General features: G+C 41.7%; 1 protein-coding gene across 27 annotated transcripts in view; it reads right to left on the bottom strand.

Annotated features, from left to right (window-relative positions):
• Positions 1-20805, bottom strand: part of RAP1GAP (RAP1 GTPase activating protein) — a 461763-nt gene that overhangs the window by 191782 nt on the left and 249176 nt on the right. The window contains exon 1 of one of the 27 annotated variants that reach the window (XM_085878250.1): positions 2353-2771. The exons of 24 other annotated variants lie outside the window; for them this stretch is intronic. In XM_085878250.1, coding sequence (XP_085734376.1) covers positions 2353-2435 — 83 coding nt within the window. In that variant the 5' untranslated portion in view covers positions 2436-2771. Of the gene's footprint in view, positions 1-2352; positions 2772-20805 lie in introns of those variants that run through there. 2 more of the 27 variants (XM_085878253.1, XM_085878259.1) reach the window with 2 other exon arrangements.

Here is a 20805-nt window from a genome sequence, read left to right as displayed (position 1 = left end):
CCACAAACAAAAAAAACCCCAAAAAAACAAGAAGAACCAGCAAACACAAAAGACTTTTATCAAACTATTATAGCTCAAACATGATTTCAATCAAAATTGTGATTAATTCATTGATTTCCATCAAAACAAAGAGAAAACTTGTAATCGATGGTTTTTAGTGTTTTTGTAATGTATGTAGAGCTACCTGTTTCAGATATATGTCGATATAACTAAACATTGCCATGCTCTGGTTGTCCTCACAAAATATTACTTTGGAGCACATTTGATTATATAACCCAACAACAATTTATCATCGGAAGTTAAGGTGTTGCAAACTCTGTTAAAAACCCATTAATAAATACATTTGCAGGAATTGCAGCGGCAGAACGTGTTTAGTAGCCTCAGCGGGTACTTTGACATTTTGAGCTGATAAATGCGAAGGAAAAAAATTAACATTATGAGCTCAAAATGACGCGGATTGTCATTTTAGTCCAAAATACATATATATGTATACATATATACATATATATATATATATATATGTATATATATATATATATATATATATATATATATATATATATATATATATATATATATATATATATGTATATATATATATATATATATATATATATATATATATATATATATATATATATATATATATATAGTAGAATGACAGATGAAATGCCAGTTCAAGACCTCTTCTCATGGTACATGCTACAAGGTGATGTTTGCATGCACCATAGTACTTTGCAAAGATGTGACCTTCTCCGCATTCATTGCTTTTCAGACTTGTGCAATCAGGCCGAGTGTGCTCCTTGGTGAATGGGCACTCTCCATTGTAGAATGTCGTGCCATTGTTGTCCCACAACAAAAAAGACCCCTTCCTCTGCCGAACCACACACACCCAAACATTCTCTTCTCCTCTTAAAAAAATAATCTCCCTTTGGAACATTTCTCCCAAAACACAGTCCGAAAGGTCGATGATGGTGTGGTGTTCAAACTTTCACTGATAAGCTTGCATTCCAGTAAAAGGCTGAATGCCATGAAAGTTGCAATAATTAAGTGCAACAATTTTTTTTGCCATGAGCGGGCACACACACATACACGGTGCATGCGCTATTGTCAGGCCTCAAGTACATTCGACCTTGTGCTTGAACAATGACCAAAGAGTCGATGAAAGCACCGACAATACTCTCCATTGTTTATTGGAGGTTTTCAGCTGAGACATCTCAGGAATAACATTACAAAGCAACACCAAAAATGTGTTTTATATTAAGTTTTAGATTATTTTTGTTCCACAAACATGCCTTGATATTTTACACATTTCTGAATTCATTAGCTCGCTGTTCCATACTCCTTGTCAGTAAAGCAAGCCTTTAAAAATCAAGCCTCCTTTGCATCAATGAAGGGCTAATGCCCGAAACGTCAGCATCTCCTTGCTTCACTTGGCAGCAAGCATACCTCGATCAAGGTGCTGTTGATTGCATCCATTATTCTACCTGTCCACCGATGCAGATCAACATTAGCCCTCACAAGCAAAACTTGTTCTTGATTCTCCTTTTCTAATTATATATTTGTGTTTTGTCCTTTGTGCCATTTCTTTATCTTTCGTTCTGTAACTCCGATCGACAAAGCTCTGCAGAACAGTTTGCACACCACGCAACTCACAGGAGGCAGACTCTCAGAGTGTCTCTTGTTAGATATCTACATTGGTCATGTGCAAACCCCACTTGATGAGGTGATGTTAATGAGCCACGAGGAATTTGGGACATGATGCTGGACAGTCGGTGGATGAAGGTCAGGCAATGGCAGGACACAGCTGGATGAGTTCTGTTCTTATTGAGCACGAGTGCCTTGTGTAATCGTTTCGGAACTGCTTCCAGGCTTCTAACAGACAGGAGTCCCAGGAAATTTATCCTTCTTCAACAAGAGTGTGAGTGTTATGATTTTCTCAGAATAAATCACTATTCTGGAAACTGGATAACTGGAAACTGGCTGGAAACACTATTCATAAATGTAAAGCCATTTTTGCAGTAAAAAAGAAAACCAGATATCCTCAGGTGGAAAGCTTCACCAACCGACTGCAGTTGGAGATCTCAGAATGCAACGAAAACCATACTGGGCACCTACTAACTTTGGGTTACTGTTAGGTTACCTTTCCCCAAAATACTTCTCTTCAAACAATCACTATTACAAATCTCTTTACCCGAGCTTGCTCTACACGCAAAAAGACACCAAACAACAACAACAACAACAACAAAAAAAATCCCTGAGATTATAGCAAAAAGCAGAAATAAGCAGAAGCAGGTGGGTGCAAGGATATAATTAATACAAAGGAAGGCAATGGAAAGAAACCAACCAAACCTCATAGCTTTCCGTTTGCGAGAGCGATGTAGGAGTCCGATCATGAGCACGACTGCCCGAAACTTGGCACGTCTCTTCGACATGCTCGGGCCAGGGAACCGGCCACACTCTTTGAAACTCGATGAATCCAGTGGGACAGTGGGAGAAGGACGTCGGGTTGGCGTCCTGCTGTGCAAGAGTGGACCAGATGATGGTGGTCGGGGGTGTGGGTTGTGGAGGTGGGGGGGGGGGATTATAAAACTGTCAGCATGAAATCAATCTTGAATCTCCACGCGGTGTAGTTTGAGCAGGTGCCAGCTTGTTAGGATGAGTCGTCGTCCTTAAAAGTCGTTGCTTCTTGAAGGCTCTACTTTAACCAGGAGATCGGTCCATCTTATCTGGCTGCAACATGCATTCTGATCCTCCTTACCAACGCAGGCCCACTCAAGTACACGTGCGGGTGTATTTCTCTCAGGAAAGGGGAAGTGGCAGACGGGAGGGTGGGCAGGCAAGGCGGTGCAGAAGGGAATTTGAAGGGAGGCAGGCGGCATGCTGCTGGAGGAAGCTATACAATAAAAAGAGGGGGTAGAAGGCTGGCAGCGTTTAGCCAGCACCAAACCCCACTGAATCCCATTCATAGACCACCTGCCTATTGCTTTGAGAAGCTGTTTCCTTTTCGATTTTTGATACTTAGTGACAGTCCTCATTGTATCCAATGACCTTGCAATAACAATATTTTTAAATGCATGGATTTCCATCGACTCAAGATCACCTGATTCTAAAAACAAGATTTACTCCCAGCCGGTGCCCTAGCCCCCTCCCCTCCTCAATTCAACCCATTAAAGTCGAATCCCAAATTTACTGTGATAATAAACACACTCCTTATGAACACTAACACATTAAATATATATTTGAGTCACACGTGTGCATAAATATGAATTTCTATCCATATACAAATTTCGAATATTAATTTATCATCATAGTTCCACCCATAAATCAAAGCTGAAATAAAATATGAAAATCATCTTTACAATGCCTGCTGTATTATGACCACTCGGAGTGGTACGTTGGCTTCCCAAATAATCACGTTCAACATTATATTTATTCCATTGACAATTGGGAGTGGATGGCTTCGTGATTCAGAAAAAACCAAGACAGCGTTTCTCTCTTAATACCTGGCTCATGCTGCGAGAAACCCAGGTTCAAATTTTATATGCCAAATATATTTGTTTGGCGTTTACTAATGCTCTTGTAATTCATGCAAAATTATAATGATGTCCAACAGCGTCTTTGTTCTGCGAGCGATTTATGTACAAGTCTTAGATAAATGTACATACAGTATAAAGAAAAAATCATGTTGGTGAAAGATTGTGTGAGTGTTGGTGGCAGGAAAATGAAAAGCAAAACAAAACAAAAACGAATTGAGGAACTTTGTGCCGCATTCGATGCCACGCTTGTTGTGCTTGTTGTACTGGGACACGTGTCAGATGTATGCACATGCACTAAACACACGAACCGATCTCCACCCACACTAGGCAGTACCTAACTCCCTTCATTGTGCTCGCCAACTCCTCACCATCTGTATTGACTTAGTCCGCCTGCTTCGGTGTGCGCACGCGCCTTCCGGCTTCGCTCTTTCATTCAACCATTCAAAAGCACACTGGTGAGAAAGGTTTTGTTTCTACTTACCTAATCTAAGCTGTTACTTTTGTTGTATTCCGATTTTTAAAAAATGTAATTATCCTTTAAGATGGCAAAGACCAAACCACAAGAGAAGGATGGTTTTGGTGCCATTGTCGAGGTGCTCGTAACAAGTATTTATTTTTGTTTCTGTCTTTACAGAGGTAAAATAAAGGTTTTTTTAAGCAATTGTTAAACAAGCGAAGCCACATATCTGGTGCACAGTAATCATACATAATATAACTAGAGAGTTCATGGAACACGATACCCCGCGTAGTGTTCAGGTACATGCACGAGGGCCTTGTCGTTCGCAGGGGTTACATTTTTCCAAATAATTGTGAAACGGAAATCCACGATGCGAAAACGTATGGGGTAATGGGGGGAAATAGGGTTAGGACTTCAACTTTAAAATTTGTTTCCAAACTGTACCCTTAATGAATATGTTTGTGTTTTGTTTTTGTGCGATTTATTTTCATGAATCAAAGAGTTATGAACAGCAAAAAATATAATATTATTTTCCTCTATTAAGAACATAAAATGATGATGATAAACTTGATCCAATGTTGACGATGGCAGTGATAAAGATGAGTTGATGGAGATTATGGCGATGATGATGTTGAGGTGTTTGTGGGGGTTGACGGCCCATGTTAATTTGGTGAATAAATGTGGAAAATAGTTCCCCAACCTGCGATTATTCAAGCGCAATGATCACATTCCACCAACCTCATCTTAATAAATACATCGTGATGGAGCGAATCCATGAAGGGGAAACCCACGAAAAACAAGGTCTTCCTGTACTTCAATTCAAATAAAAATTATGATTTTAAAGATCGTTTTGATAAAATGCACAAGTTTAGCATGACTGAAGAGGTGTTTTACACCAACTATCCTTATACACTGTAATAAGATGATGTTGAGTCACAGTTTAGGAGATGGAGGCTTCATCGATCACCATAGAAACGTCAATCAGCATCGTACATAGATAGCCATATTGGTGGTCTCTTCTTCACCCCGATACACATGCCGCACCCTCTCATGCGATATGTCGATATATAACATTATTCTTGGAAGAATGATGAAGGCGATTTGTGTTCTACGGTCTTCAAATTTTGATTAAATTTAAATAAAGATTTAAACAGGTTTAAAAGCGTATAAATTAATTAATTCCGGGTTTTACCGCCGTTTTCCCCAGTGTCTGTAACATCAGCCTATCTAACATGTTACATTAGTTATGTGTGCCTGTAGTTCATGTCCATTACAATGTCCTTAAAAACGGTATGTTTCCTGTTTGGAATGATTTTCAATTTTGTTTCACTGCCAGGTTGGCAAACAGAGTAAAAAATAAACCAATGTCACCCGCAGGGTGACCCGTATCTTGCCAAAAGGTGACCACGTGTGACTTCTTTAAGGTCACACTGAGGTGAACAGAGCTGCTATCCACCAGGAGTGACTCCTTGAGGAATATCTGCCTACGAGAGATTCCGATGAGAATCGTTCTATAGAGTAACCATGAAAAATATGCGTTTGCCTCATAACGTCACCAAATGACGTCATAATGTCTCAAGTTTGACATATCTAGAAATCACACATCGAGGTGTTCAATTTGAGGTACTACACGATATGGTTCCTAAAACTTGAAAATTTGACCTTGGGGTCAAATATGTTTGACCTGAGGTGCGAACCATGAAGATCAAGGCCAATCGCCACCAAAAATTAATCAGCTGAGTGCCAGACCATGAACTATATTCCCATGAAGTTTGAAGACGATCCAATCAAAATTACTCAAAAAATAAGGGTTTCGTCGACTCCCCTGATTTGTGACAAATTGACCTTGACCTTTGACCTTGACCTTCAAAATTTTATGCGCTGAAAGGGACCTCTATAGGCCTCTGATATGCGAAGTTACAAAAATCTCCAATGATAACTGTGCTCTGCAGAATTTTTTATACGTGATTACAGACAAACAAAAATAAAAAACATACAAGCTGACTAACATATCTTGCAAAAACTTCGTTTTGGCAAGATAAAAAGTTATCTCACTCCTCTCTGCGCATGTGATCGGGATGAATTCAGAGGCAAAGTATGGTAAAACAGCAGACCTGTCTTCCTAGTCATGTTCAAAATATAACATTCAATTTAAATAAGCTGTTCCTCGATCATAAACTGATACGACGGACAAACGGACAAGAACCAATGGCTTAACCCAGCTTCTTGCTTCGCATGCATGGGGTAATGATGTATCGATGCATTTGCATTGTCAACAGCTCCTCAAAATAAGCAACAGTGTTAGAATCATTACACTGGTTTGCGTCATTTCAGAAGTCTAGGTTTTCTCAACGGTCCTTATATGATTTTTGCATGCTGAATTTATCAATGTATCTCATTTTGCTCAATCAGGTCAAGTTTTTATGCTATCTCAATTTTAAGGAAAAAAAAAATAATCAAAATTTTTGTTTTTTAATTCACATTTTTAAAATTCAAAATCAGACTTACATTGATAGAAAACGTACAAACTATACATATAATGACGCACAAGTACTGTTATTGTGAAATTCAACATTAAAAAGATGAAGGAATACAGCGACTGCAGGAGCGACTGAAGTTGGGTGTTGCCAGAAACAACGATTTATCTATATTTTTCTGAAATTGAAATGAAAGTAATTGAGAAGGCACTTTCTTCCACACTAAGTGTACTTGTGTGTCATTATATGTATAGTTTGTACATTTTCTGTCAATGTAAGTCTGATTTTGAATTTTAAAAATGCTAATTAAAAAAACCTAAAATTTTGATTATTTTTTTCCTTAAAATTGAAATAGCTTGACCTGGTCAAAAACTTGACCTGATTGAGTGAAATTAGATACATTTCTGAATTCAGCATGCAAAAAACATATAAGATCCGTTGAGAAAACCTAGACCTCTGAAAAAAATATTTCAAATGCAGCCCAGTGTTATCAATTCCCAAATTAAGCTGCACAACGTTTATCAAATAAAACAGTTGCATACAAGTCATACACCTGGGTTCTTTGCTTGTGGCTCACCTCTGTTTGTCCTTTATTAAAGCCCTTGGAGTTTTATCACCTGATACCCTGGGCACATTGCAATCAGAGCACCATATCTTGTCGCAAAATGGCTGTCTGGATAGAAGCCATGCAACATCTTCAGAATTTGGGATCAAATAACTTCAAACGGCGATCAGACCTCATCTTGTCTTTGTGTGAATCCATATAAAATGTTGTGGCTGTATATACACAGCAGGCCAATGTCCAATGTTAGCTTGGCACACATTGGCCAGAGTGCAGGTCATCATTAAGTGCAGATATACAATGAATGGAGGTTTAAAAAAAAAACATTTAAGACAAACAACAAGCAACAACAACAATTGTAAAACCTTAAATTGTTTGCTTGTTTGTCGAATACCTCTTCCTTGCGATGCTCTGCCCAAAGAGTGCTACTGCAGTGGTTTCATATGGCAAGGATTACACTGGGAGACTCGTCATTGCCTTCCCAGTAGGAGCCAGAGGTGGAATTGTAATTTGTTCAGGGTGACGGTGATAACTCACCTACTCTTCATAAATTACACCATGGGATCTTTAATGCTCACCAACGACTAAAGCTGGCAGACAGGTATTCCAGCTCAAAGTCCTTCAGGCTGACGGGCACACTTTGTGATGCAATGCCCGGCTTGCGAAGCACCAATCTGAGTCGATCTTCGTGTTGGGAATCCAATGCAGATTTGACAGCTCAAAAGGAAGTGCACCTTTGTACCATACTGTCAAATGTTTCATAACATGAGGAGTAAATTCAGACTTGCAGTTCGTGAAAAGTAGTTTATCTATGATGACAACATAATGAGTTATGAAAACTTTGCTATGTTGTCCTGGAAACCGGGATATCATAACTTGTTTGCAGATCAAAATGACCGCTGGTGTGGTCCACCTTTCTTTCGCAATCCATAAGACCCAACCCAATAAATGAAAGCTGTGAATAAAAGATAGAAAAAAAAAAGTTGTCTACCTTTACGTTTCTCCTCCTTATTGTTGAAATAAATTAATGTTCAAATTAGTTGATATTTTGATGATAATTGATGATATTGTGCCAAATGATGATAAAGTCATCATTTGGCACAATAAAAGTGTGTCTGGCACAGGATTCAGTTTCGCAATCTGCATTGTGTGTTGTCTTTCCATCAATTCACTCTTTTGACTCAGAACCACACTCAAAGTAATTATTCAGCATTCTTACAAGACATGAATGTAAGACTGTTGGTTAAATGCACTCGTATGAAGTGACAAAAGTTGATGTCGGTGTTAATTTTAATTCCCCAACCAATTGATGGGATGCAAGCCAACACGATCCCTAATTGAGCATGCATAAATTACTCCAAAGCAGCAGCTCTGGACATCCTGTTCCATTGAGAAGCCATTTGTAATAAAAAGGATATTAACTTGACGTGACATGTGAAAGTTAGGGGAAAGTAAGACGAGGGCCCACACCTTTTATAGTCTCACAATCCCATTAGGACCAAATGTCCATGACATCTTGTGCTCCGAGTGTCTCCGTCACTTCGAAAGAAGAGTAGGCGAGTTATCTTTGCTACCATGAACAAATTTCAAAATTCATGCGCTAACTTTAAAATCCTGCTGGGGGTTGAGAACCATCAACGAAGGCATTTCTCCATTACACCTCATGATGATCATGTGATCATGATGATGATGGAGCACATTACTCAAGGTTTTCACATAGCTTACTTGTACAGAGATATTGAACGTCATTGAAATAATGAGATTATGTATAATTTATTGGACATGATAGTCAGATGGCATGGAAAATCCGGTTACATATGTCTTTCAACCAGTTCTTAATGAAGTGATATTGAAGAAACGAATCAATCAAAGACAACGATGAAGATGGATATTAATTTGAACATCTTACTGTTTTACGTGTCAAACCTACATGTGTGTATTCACCGTAACATGCTATCTTCAGAACATTTACTCATCGTTGTGAGATTTTTTTTTTTAAAACACATTATAAGTCAGGCAGACAAATGTAATGTGCAGCCAATGTTCACAACCACATTGATGGAAGAGGTACATTTGTGACAATAAAGCTATTCATGGTCGAGATAGTTACCCAAGCAATATCCTCTCTTTTGTTGCGTCATCGTCAGAGGGAGTAAATGGGGTCTGGGGTTATGTGGGCTGGGGGAGGTAGTCGGGAGAGGAGGGTAGTGTTATAAGCTGTTGATGTATCTGCCATCATTTTGTATGTACAATACAGTACTACGATCATTATTCTGGCTTTGAAGCATTTCCTCCTCTGACCTGTGATAATGGAAAACTGTCTCCATCCAGTGGTCAGCACAGGCTATTTATGAATCTGGTGTGAAGAAAAGGAAAGAAGAAAAAAAAAAGGTCTACTCCTGATTCCAACCCACAGACATTGAAGTATGTTTACTCTTCTGGCCTATGGACAATGTGGTATACTCTAGTTTCTGGCTAAAGGATAACAGTCTATTACGAGGAGTATTTCCAGTTCCAGTGTCACACGTAATAACCCCGCAGTTGTCTCATCCATCAATTAAATGATTGCCTTGCACAGCCTACAGAAACCATAAATTCATTTGTAAAACTTGATTTCTTATCAACCCATGTACGTCATTTCTGGCCAAGGAGAGTTTTCTTCGCCCAGGAGGATGAAAACTTATCGCCGCTATGAAAGGCACACAAACGCAGAATGGCGAGTCAGTACAACTAGTCATGCCTGTGCCGAATCATGGAGGTGAGGAAGTGAACTCGCCAACTCGGTAACTGAGAAGGGTAGTGGTCCCCTCAATGGATGGCATGTCGCACGGCTCTCCAACCCGCCTACGTGGCCAAATTACTCGTATCACTAATGCACCTCCTCAAAATGCAGCCACGCTATGGGCTGCTCACTGATTGCCCACACATTGCAGGCTAACCACCAAGCAATGCCGTGCACATGTGCTTTCAACCGCAAGTACTAGCTCACAAATTACACCAACCAGCACGCCTTACCCATACACCATCCAGGGAATTGAGGGTGGCAGCAGCAACAACATCTCTATCCCAGAAATGCATGAACAGAAAGGTGTCTCCACAACTGCTCATCGACATTCATAAACACAAGATCACACCAAATGCAAATACACATTGAGCAAATGACAGATGATGACGGTGCCCTCATGGATTATTGTATTTTTACTCCGTGCACTGGCACGTGAACGGAATAGAGTTGGACTTGATGGAGAGACAAGAACACAGTGTCTGCTGTCACAATAGTATGGACTTGGGTTCTCTCAAGTGGTAAAAAAAAACAACAACTAAGTTTCAACATTTCCAAAAGAACAGAATTTTACTTACAAAAGCAAAAATCATGTGGGATAAACACATTACTTTACATATGCATTAGTACTAAACGAGGAATGAGAGGTTGATTTATTTAATGATCTGTACAACAAGAGCAAAGAAAAATAAATAATGATAATATATATGCATATATATTGTAACAGTTGACCATGGAGTGGACTCATGGTCAAAGGTACGCCCGCACGACCCCGAATTCAGCGAAGGATTGTCTGTAGAGAACATACGCCGTCTGCTGGAAAAGCCAAACAGATATTTTTCTTTGTTTTCATCCATAGAGAAACTCAGAAGAGATGTCTGAACCGCTGTGCTCGGCTGTAAACGGGGGTTTATTCAGGATTTGGGGTTGAGTAACCCTGGAGAATCCTATCACAATATTTTTATGCCATCCTAATGAGGACTTCGTGCCAATTCTCAACGGCCACAAGCTTATTCACACCATGGATATAATGTCAGAATCAATGGCCAACACAACGATGGTGAAAACATATTTCATAACAATCAAAGGGGAATGGGAGACAAGGAAGAGAGAAAAGCAAGTATTACAGTTTTCTACTATTCACGATACAATAATTCGCACATGCTCATGATATCTCGGTGGCTCGTCGCATTACCTTAGCCTTTCACATCACAGATAGTTAAGACAGGGAAGGAAAGGACGACACAAAGAGAACCTTTTCCCCATGCTATGCTCCCGCGAGGCGCGCTGCAGGAGTCTGTGCGGGAATACGGGAGTGAAAATGGCTGGCATTGTGGTGGGAATGAGAGGGAAGAGAGTGATGCTTCTGGAACCACATCCCGGCATGCTAAATTGCTCTGGGTGCACCTGTGTCCGGCTCTTTTGGAGTCCCATCATAATTCACTCTCCCAAGCTCTGACAACCTCTCGTCCCTTCCACCGTTCGCCGCCAACCCTTCTCCGTCCTGGTGCTCCCACCTTCCTCCATCCTTGCTTGGGCTTCTTTTCGAACTCTCTGAAGCCGTCCCACCCCTCCGTTATTATTTACCCGGTGGCCAAGCATGCCACTCAAAACCACAACACAGCCACCACTGTCAGTGACCATGAGGCACATCCATGTCATCTTTGGAGGGGATTTGCTTTGTTTGCAGAGCTGAGCGTTGGCACTTTCTTCCAAACAAAACACATCGACAGATGACAAGAGAATGATGCAAGGGTTTAAGAAAGGGGAAGTAGGGGGTTTCGAAACATACAAAATGGAGAAGTCATGGTCGTCATGTCTGAATGCAAACTTCGACAAGTGACCTATCATTTTTACACTAAAATTGCACACTTATGCTGAACATTTATAAATGACATAAGTAGTCTATATTACATCTGCTACCCCATATTACGTCCCCACAACAGTATACATCTATATTTACAGTATATACCTATATAAATGCAAATTAAAGCAGTCCATGCAGGAGAGGGAACATCCATGGATGCATGTTTTGGGATTGTTGGCCATCACCTTATGAGGGAGGTCGACAAGAGTTTTGCATGGTTGTAGTGGGTTGATTTTTGAAATCAGCAACCATTGGTCAGACAGCTGCCTGACCCCACCCAGATTTTTCACTTGATTCCACCCAGCATGGCAGCCAGAGAAAATAATATGGCTGCCATCTTGGTGTTCTGCTTGGCATCAGACGCTTCTGCTGATTATACACTGCTGGGGTTTATTGCATCAAATTTCAATTGGCTTTGTTTGGGTTGAGTGTTATTCACGATGAGGGACCCCGCGAAATCCAGTCGAATAAAAATTATTAGCAAGGTTTAATCAAGCCTGTCAGCATGCACTGTATGTGCCTCCATCAAAAAATAGCGTTACAAAATTTTTGAACAGCCCCAACAAGACTGTCCCATGAGCAAACACATGCACCTGAGCCAAAAGGCTGAAGTACGCAGTTAATCAAACACACCCATCTGAAGCCCAAAAGGTCAGAATACAAGGTCATACAATTAGGTCACCCCTCCATCGGAGTTGGTAATCATTCTTATAAAGGAAGCCTTTTTATCTAAAATAAAATTTCAAACATTTAAGCAGAACCGCACTACAATGTACTGCAACACTACAAAGACATGGAGTGGCTGCGTGAGCTTGCAATCATTGCTCACACAATGAGTCATTAAAAAATGATAAACTGGGAGCTTATAAAAAGCTTCCCAGGGGAGGCTTCTTCCCACAAACCAGTGGATGAAGCGATGAGTGATGATTAAGCAGTTACATACCCCACAAAGTTCCTGAACAGCTTGCAGCCTTCAGGTATGCCACCTCACCACCTCCTTATTAAAACAGTAATGCTGCTCATGCTCTTACGCAAACTTGACCCACCAAAGCTTTGCATCGGAACTTGAGGAATCAAACAGTTGCTGCCGAATTGCCAAAATGTCACCCATTGCCACTGGACCGAACAAGAGAGCACAAACCACAATTCCAAGGACACTGATCATCTCATCAGACACAGGTTTCCGTTTTGACTTTCGTCAAATTCAGTTTCCAGTCTGAGTCTGCTTCAGCATGACCATCAATAAGTCCAAACGACATAACATCAATGTTGTTGGCCTAAGTCTTCAAATGTGCACATTCCGAATTACAAAAGCCAAAGCTTGTGGTGAAAAGCCTTGAACAAAAAGTACCAATTATACAAGACAAAAACAAACACCAGACTACCAACAAAAACTACAGGTATTTAGTTGCTCAAATCTCATGAGGGAATGGACACAACACTGACAATGTACAAGTATTAATAAAGTAACATAATGTAAAGAACAATACATGGTATAGTCCGACATGTTTACAAACTTGGACATGAGAATGTTCTTTTGGGAAGATTTAAACTGTCTATGGACGACTGAGCTTTCACTTCTTCGTCAAAACACTAGGGTAGGGAAAACTGCTCACTTCGATCCATTTGTTCCTCTTTTCCCCCACCTGTGGAATCAACTTACTCATTTTCTTCAATCTCATTCTTCCCTCCAGGTCTTCAACACAGCTCTTCACCACCATATCAGGTCATCCCCAATCCGAAACCATGATCTTTTCTACCCTCGTTAACCTCACCCAATTCCCTCCTCTCTCCAATTTTTCAGTTTTCTCTCCTTGGACTTTCCTTCTCCATCCATTTTGCCCACCTCTTGCATGCATGTTTTACGTCCAGTTTTTGTCTGTTGCGTCCTGATCCATTCACTGTACTAGCTCTTCCACGAGACTCGACTCTGCATACAAAGAAACAGCATTCCAAAGAGGAGGACCAAAACATTTTAGTGCATTCTTGAAGCATGATGTGTGAGTGCATGATTAAAAAAAATGTTGCTTGATCTGGTGCAAAAAAATGTCTGTATCATGTACGAATGTGAAGTCAGAAGAAATAGTACAAGGAAGGAGGTTATGGACATACACCTAAAAATTCATGTTTGCAATTTATTAATATCAATAAGAGTCAAAGTGTTGTTATAGCTAAGCGACTGGTCCGGAAATGACCGAATCATGTGGGCTGTCAACTGGCAATAGCCGCCAACAGGACTTGATGCCCCAAACTAGGGTTACAGGCCTTAAGTCCTGATACCTCGTGAAAGGGCATGAAGCCGACCGAGGGTTACATACTGACACGGTTCGCCGGTCAGATGTCTAACCCAGCAGCTGGTTTAGATACACCAAATGTTACTTAACTAAGCACTAATCGTCTTTACCAAATTACACACCTTAAGAGTGCCAATTGTGAAAATTCAACCACTCCTACAGCAAGAATGGAGGCCAGGCAGGAGGAACAGTTCATTAGTTGTTGTTAAATAAAAACCACAGCAAATCGTCAATAAACAATACCCAATAAACAACAAACATTATTCCTGCAAATTACCCACAATGCAATCCCAAGCAATGCAGATTTATTAACAGTTTGTTTTTTTAATCTCAGGGCCCGTTCACTCACTCGACAAGAACCCAGTGCAGGCAATGTAAATAACAAACGATACCGAGATGTCGATTTAAAACCCAGCGGCAAGCTGCGCCGAAGCCCTGATGTCGAGTTATCGGCAGGACTCCGGATGCTTTTGGGAATTAAATGTTTACAGCACTGGTACTCTCAGCTATGCACATCCAAAGACTTAGATGCTCTCTTTCCTCCTGCCATTCCTCCAAACATATCTCTCTCTCTCTCTCTCTCTCTCTCTCTCTCTCTCTCTCTCTCTCTCTCTCTCTCTCTCTCTCTCTCTCTCTCTCTCTCTCTCTCTCTCTCTCTCTCTCTCTCTCTCTCTCTCTCTCTCTCTCTCTCTCTCACACTCTCTGTCTCTCTCTCTCTCTCTCTCTCTCTCTCTCTCTCTCTCTCTCTCTCTCTCTCTCTGTAAAAGCAGCTGTGTCCCAACTGTGCCTCTCTGTGTCAACTGCCTCACCAACAACCTCCAAGTCATCCCCTCTCTTTCCAAGCAGCCATTAACTGATCCACATTCAGTCAACTGATAAGTGCCCCACGATGGGCTGCGTGAGCGTGACACGAACTGCAGATTTCTTCAATGCAGATTTGCCCGGTAAATCAGTCCGTTCGGTGAGGCTAATGGCTGGCTGTTTCAATGCATATTCGCCACACCTGCACATTCTTATGACTTGAACTGCAAAGCTCTCTTGTGCGCTTTGTAAACACGTGTAAACAGTGGAAAAGAACATTAAAAACATACAGAGGTTTGAATAGGGGAGGACAAAACAGTAGGGGAGGGAGAACACGTCTCATCGTACATACGCAACACATATCAATTGCGCAAATAGAACGTCATGCGTGTCGAAGCAAATGCTAATAAATAACTATCATTCCGTTAAACAGATTTATTAACCCTTAAAGATTATTCCCACAACAGTATTAAGTCTAACGGAAAGAGGTGCAGTGTGGTTTCGAGGACGAGAGAAGGTAAAGATCCTTCTGGCTCTTTTTTGAATAACAATGACTGAATGAAGCTTATTATTATTATAATGTGCCCACTCGATAAGTTTTTGTAATTTTTTTATCCATTGTCGAGGCTCGTGTGAGAGCTAACACAGAACGCACAACAAGGGAGGCAGGAATCAAGAGGGGTGGGAGAGGGAAGGACAAAACAGTGGGGAACAGAGACATTAGGAGATCTGTGGAAGGGAGAGGGATAGGGTGGGGAACACGGGGTATGCAAGATGGACACTACAGGGATTTTCAAGAAGGAAAGCAGGGAATTTGAAGGAGGTGGGTTTGGGGTGGATTAACGGGGGTAGAAACGATCAAGGTTTTGGATGGCGGAAGATAAGAGGTGGTGGTGAACAATTGTTTGGAAGGCCTGGAGGGAAGAATAAGATTGAAGAGGGTGTGGGAGTTTATTTCAAAAGCAGGAAAAAGTGGAATGAAAGAGTGAAGGTGAACAGTGATTCGTGATTTTCGTAGTTTTACCAGAAGGGGGTTGTTGGCGGACCTTGAGCGCCCTGTGGAAACATGGTGGGGACAAATCGCAGACATAGCAGGGGGATCGAGACCGTAGAGGAGATGGTAGAAGACAGAAAGACCACCGACCTGCCTGTGGTGAGAGAGTGAGAGGCCCAAAGACTCAGCCTCATTGCGGGAGATGCCAATGGTCCGAAATGCCTTGGTTTCCACAGTGTGAAGCTGAGAAAGGAGGAAGGCAGGAGCACCAGCCCAGATGGGAGAACAGTACGCCATCAGGCTGTGGATGAAAGCTTTGCATGTGGTCAGGAGCTCAGGTGGGCCGAGGAAGGACTTTGCATGATGGAGGATTCCCAGTTGGTGACTGGCTTCGTAGGCCAGGTTGGAAATGTGGCATTCCCAGGAAAGATCACGGCAGATCATGAGACCCAGAAGCTTGAAGGAAAGGATTTCTTGCAGAGGACCATTGAGAAAGTGGATTGGGGGTGGGGGGTGGGTGGGGTTGCTAAACGGTCCTTTTGGAGAGACATAGTGAGAGTGTGAGATTTGTCCAGATTGAAAGACATGTTCCAAGTGTTGGACCAGTTTGTGATTTTACCCAGTCCTGCAGAGAGCGAAGAAGCTGCTGCTTGCTGATGTGAGGGATGACAGATGGTACAGCAGAGGGTGGAGTCATCAGCAAAAAAATAAAGAGGATTTTCCAGAGAGTCGGAGAGATCATTGATGAAAACCAGAAAAAGAACAGGGCCTAGAACGCTACCTTGAGGAACTCCAGCCTGGACAGGAAGAGGGGATGAAAGAACTCCATTTAGGGCCACACGTTTGCTGCGACAGGAGAGGAAGTCTGAGAGCCATGAGTGGAGATGGCCTTGGATACCATCGGAAGAGAGTTGGGTGAACAAGGCAGGGTGTCAGACCGTGTAAAAAGCACACGATACTTTGAGGGAGATGGCTCTGATTGCATGTCCGGCATTGAGAACATCCATCCATTGTTTGTAGAGCAGGGGCAGCATATCCAGGGTAGAGTGACCTGGTCTGAAACCAAATTGATGATCGGACATCAAGCCATTGGAGAAGTGAAAGGATTTAATGTCTGACGAGATGATGGATTCCATAACCTTGCTGATGATTGGGAGAAGGCTGATTGGTCTGTAGTTGCAGGGATCTCTTTTTGCACCTTTTTTATGCAGATGTAATGTTTGCTGATTTCCAAGCAGATGGCAGATGATCTTGAGCAAAGGAAAGGGTGAATAGAACAGAGAGAGTGAGCAAGAGCAGAGGAGCAGGTTTTTAGGACACGTGGGCTGATGCCGTCTGGACCGCTTGTAGACTCTGAGTCGAGGTTTGACAGAAAGCTTTCCACGTTTGTCAGAAGAAAAGGATACAGAGTCCAGGGACAGCTGGATGCAACTGGGTACGGAGGGTACAGAAAGCGATTGGTTTCAGACACAAGATTTAGATGCAAACACCGAGTTTACATTCAGCCTTTTCATGTGCGGTGCCAGCAGTGCAGCCATTTGAGGTAAGGGAGGGGAAGGAGGGGAGCATACACCAGAAACAGATTTGATTAGACACCATCAGGATTTGGAGGAGGGAGAGAGGTTTGAGTGTTCAGACTTATGATGAGAAAGATGTTTTGTAGCTCTGCTGAGGGTAGACACACACTTGTTCCGAGCTTTATTGAAGGAACCGAGATTACCCTCAGTTGGGTTTGCTTTCCATGAGGTAAAGGGAAGTTCTTTCAGGTCAACTGCCTCACCACAAGTTTCAGTGAACCAAGGGCGGGAGGAAGGGTAGGACAACTGAAGACGAGACGGAACAAATCTGTGCATGAGGGAGAGCAAGTTTCTTTGAAAGAATTCCCAGTTTTGAAGTCCCTGCCAGTCGGCTTGAGTGAAATGCCAGACTCGACGGCACTTAGGTGGTTCTCTGATAACAGCCAGAGAGATGTCCACTTTGACAAGCACATGGTCAGAAGAACTGCTTGGAGTGGAGGAAGAACAGCAGATATTTTCAGGGAATTTGTCAAAATCAGATCCAGAAGAGATGGAGCACCATTGGTTGAGAACCGGGTTGGGAAGTTGACCGATTGAGTCAGTCCCAATGAGTTGCAGAAGTCTTTTGCTGAAGTGCCATGACAGGTGAGAGAGGTACCCACACCAAGCCAACTGGCATGATGGCAAATGAAGTCGCCACATACGAGGAAGAGAGAGTTCAGATGAGAGGATAGAAGTTGGTCCATGTTTTCGGATAGTCAGGTGTAAATGGAGTCATCACTGTTTGGTGGATGGTACAGCACTCATATCAATATGAGGTGGGAGTGGAGGGGGAGCCATAGCCAGAGGTGTTCCTGGGGATGTGGGGGAGTGAGGGAAGTGCATGGAGAGTGAGGTATAGTGTCTTTGATGAAAAGGACAACTCCTCCACCAGGACAAGGCTCAGGTCTGTCATACCGGAAGAGGGAGTAGCCAGGGAGAGATACTTGGGAATCAGAGACATCTTGAGGGAGGAAAGTTTCTGTTAGGCAGATTATGTGTGGTTTATCAGTGGCAACCTGTATGGAAAGATCTGTAAAGTTTGAGCGAAGACCCTGGATATTTGAGGTCCACACTGCTCATGAAGAGGGAGGGGAGGAGACTTTGTGTGCAGTGTAGGGGATGGGAGGGGGAGGGTAGAACAAGGGAGGAGGGGCAGAGGTAAAGAGAGTTGTTGAAAGAGTGTGGGGGATTGCTGAATAGCGAGGGGAGGGGCCGGATGAGAAGGAGAAAAGGCTCTCTGGTTCTGGGTTACGGTACAGTGAGGAGAAATAAGAGAGGGGGCAGAAGGCAGTTGAGGATTTGAAGAGGTGGAGTGATTAGATGGAGGAGAGAGGGCAGGTGAAGGAGGCAGCTTTGTGTATGTGAGGGGGGCAACTTTGAGAATGGTGAGACAGGGGGTGAATGGAGGGAGAAGGGTGAGTGTTGAGGGGGGAAGCTGAGGGAGAAAGGTGAGAGGGGAGTTTTTGAGAAAGGGGAGGGAGAGGAAGAGCTTGGAGGGGAAGAGTGTGACACTTGCTTTGAGAGGGAGGGGTGAGAGGGGTGAATTGGCACTGAAGTTGGAAAAAATGACGATTGATAGAAAGCGAACAATTATAGCAAACTGGTTTAAAAAAAAATTTTAGTTCAGAAATGCGACTACAGACATTTCTTGAGGGATGCAATGAAAGCGAATTCAGAGAATGGAGAGAACAAACATTGTCACAGTTGGACTTTTTAGACAAGGTATGAAGGAAAGATCAAATTGAGAGCAGTCTGTTGAAATAGAAAAAGAGTCGTGAAGGATGATACAGTAATGAGAACCACACATGTGAAAAAGGAAGATAAGAGACCCCTTTTATTGTTATTATTGTTATTATTATTATTATTATTATTATTATTATTATTATTACTATTATTAGTTTTAGTTTTGATAAGGATTGCATAAGATTCAGAAAAGGGAAAGGTTGAAGTAAAATTGTGGAGGTGTATGGTGAATTTGGATCGGTAAATGCAGAGTGAAACTGATGGGTCAATGAAAAGTACCTGGAAGAGGATGGAGAGACACATGTGGTTTTGGGAGGTATATAGTTACAAAGGATACAAGGAAAATTATTTTTTTTTTTGATGGAGATGTATATTACAATAGATAAGGTAAGGTGACTCATGTGTTGTGCAGTGAACTTAAATTAGTTGAATGTAGAATAAATGTCATCTCGACAACACACCTGTGTTGCGAGAGACAGTTTTAGTGAGTTGGAGGAAACATCAGACCATGTGAGTTTCTCATCAAGGATGACTTCTAAAAACTTGGTTGCGTGACCTCTTGTAACTGGGATACTACCAATTTTAATAAGGTTTGTGATATTACAGGATATATTTGATTTCGAAAAAGCATATACTCGCACTTTGTTATGGTTTAAGGAACGTTTATTAACACTGAACCACAGGGATGCCTTCTTTAGTTCAGAGAAGTATGTGATGTATTTTGACCAAACAAGTATAATTTGAGCTACAGTATATAATTGTGGTGTCATCTGCAAATCAAATAAATTGTAAAAGGGAAGAGGAAGGAAAAGAATAACAACAAGAAGAATACAAATCATTAAGATATAGTAGAAAAAGGAGAGGACCAACGAAAGAGTCCTGTGATGAGCTTGTGTTGGCTTAGTGGTTAGAATGACTGGCTTGGGATCTTAGGGTCCTGAGTTTGAGCCCCGTTGGCTGCTGAATTAACACCAGGTGGGGTTGATTCAGCCTGTCATCCTTCTGAGGTTAGCAAAATGAGTAGCAGTGTACTGGTAGAGTGGCACAGCATCAGTGGCACAGCCGTGCTTCCAAAAAAAATGATAGCTACCTGACTTCCAAGCTGCCATATGCAAGAATAGAACAGAGCCCTGTGGAGCACTTGTGGAACACCAAGTAGAATGGCTTTCCAGCTGGAACCACACTTATTAATAGTTGTAAATTATTGATGGTTACTAAGATAAGAGACAAACCATGGCAGAGCAATACCTCTGATACCATAAATGTCAAGCTTAGAGAGTATAATACAATGGTCAATTGTGTCGAAAGCTTTTGATTGATCAATAAAAACACCAGCAGTAGACTTTTTGTTACAAACTGCATCAGTGAGTTTATCAACTAATTGCACATTAGACATGTCAGTGGAATGTTAATATTGAAAGCCGAACAGTTGGTCGGAAAGAAAGTTAAATTTTGAGATTAACTTGGAGAGACGATTATAAAAACAAAGTCTTTCCAAGCTTTTGGGAAAACATTGAAGAATGGAAATAGGTCTGTAGTTGTAAATGTCCCATTTATTACCTCCGCCAGGGAAGGAGGACGGAGGTTATGTTTTCACGTTCTTCACCATTGAGAGATAGGACCAAAATCGATAGTAAAGCATGATATCTCAAAAAAAATTATGGACAGATTTGGATGAAACTTAGTGGACAGGTTGGGTGTTTCACAAGGATGAATCGATTCGATTTTGT

Source organism: Eptatretus burgeri, chromosome 4, assembly GCF_056783735.1.
Source record: "Eptatretus burgeri isolate ZD-2024b chromosome 4, Ebu_testis_v1, whole genome shotgun sequence".
NCBI lineage: Eukaryota > Metazoa > Chordata > Myxini > Myxiniformes > Myxinidae > Eptatretus > Eptatretus burgeri.
This window is presented reverse-complemented; position numbering and strand designations above follow the sequence as displayed.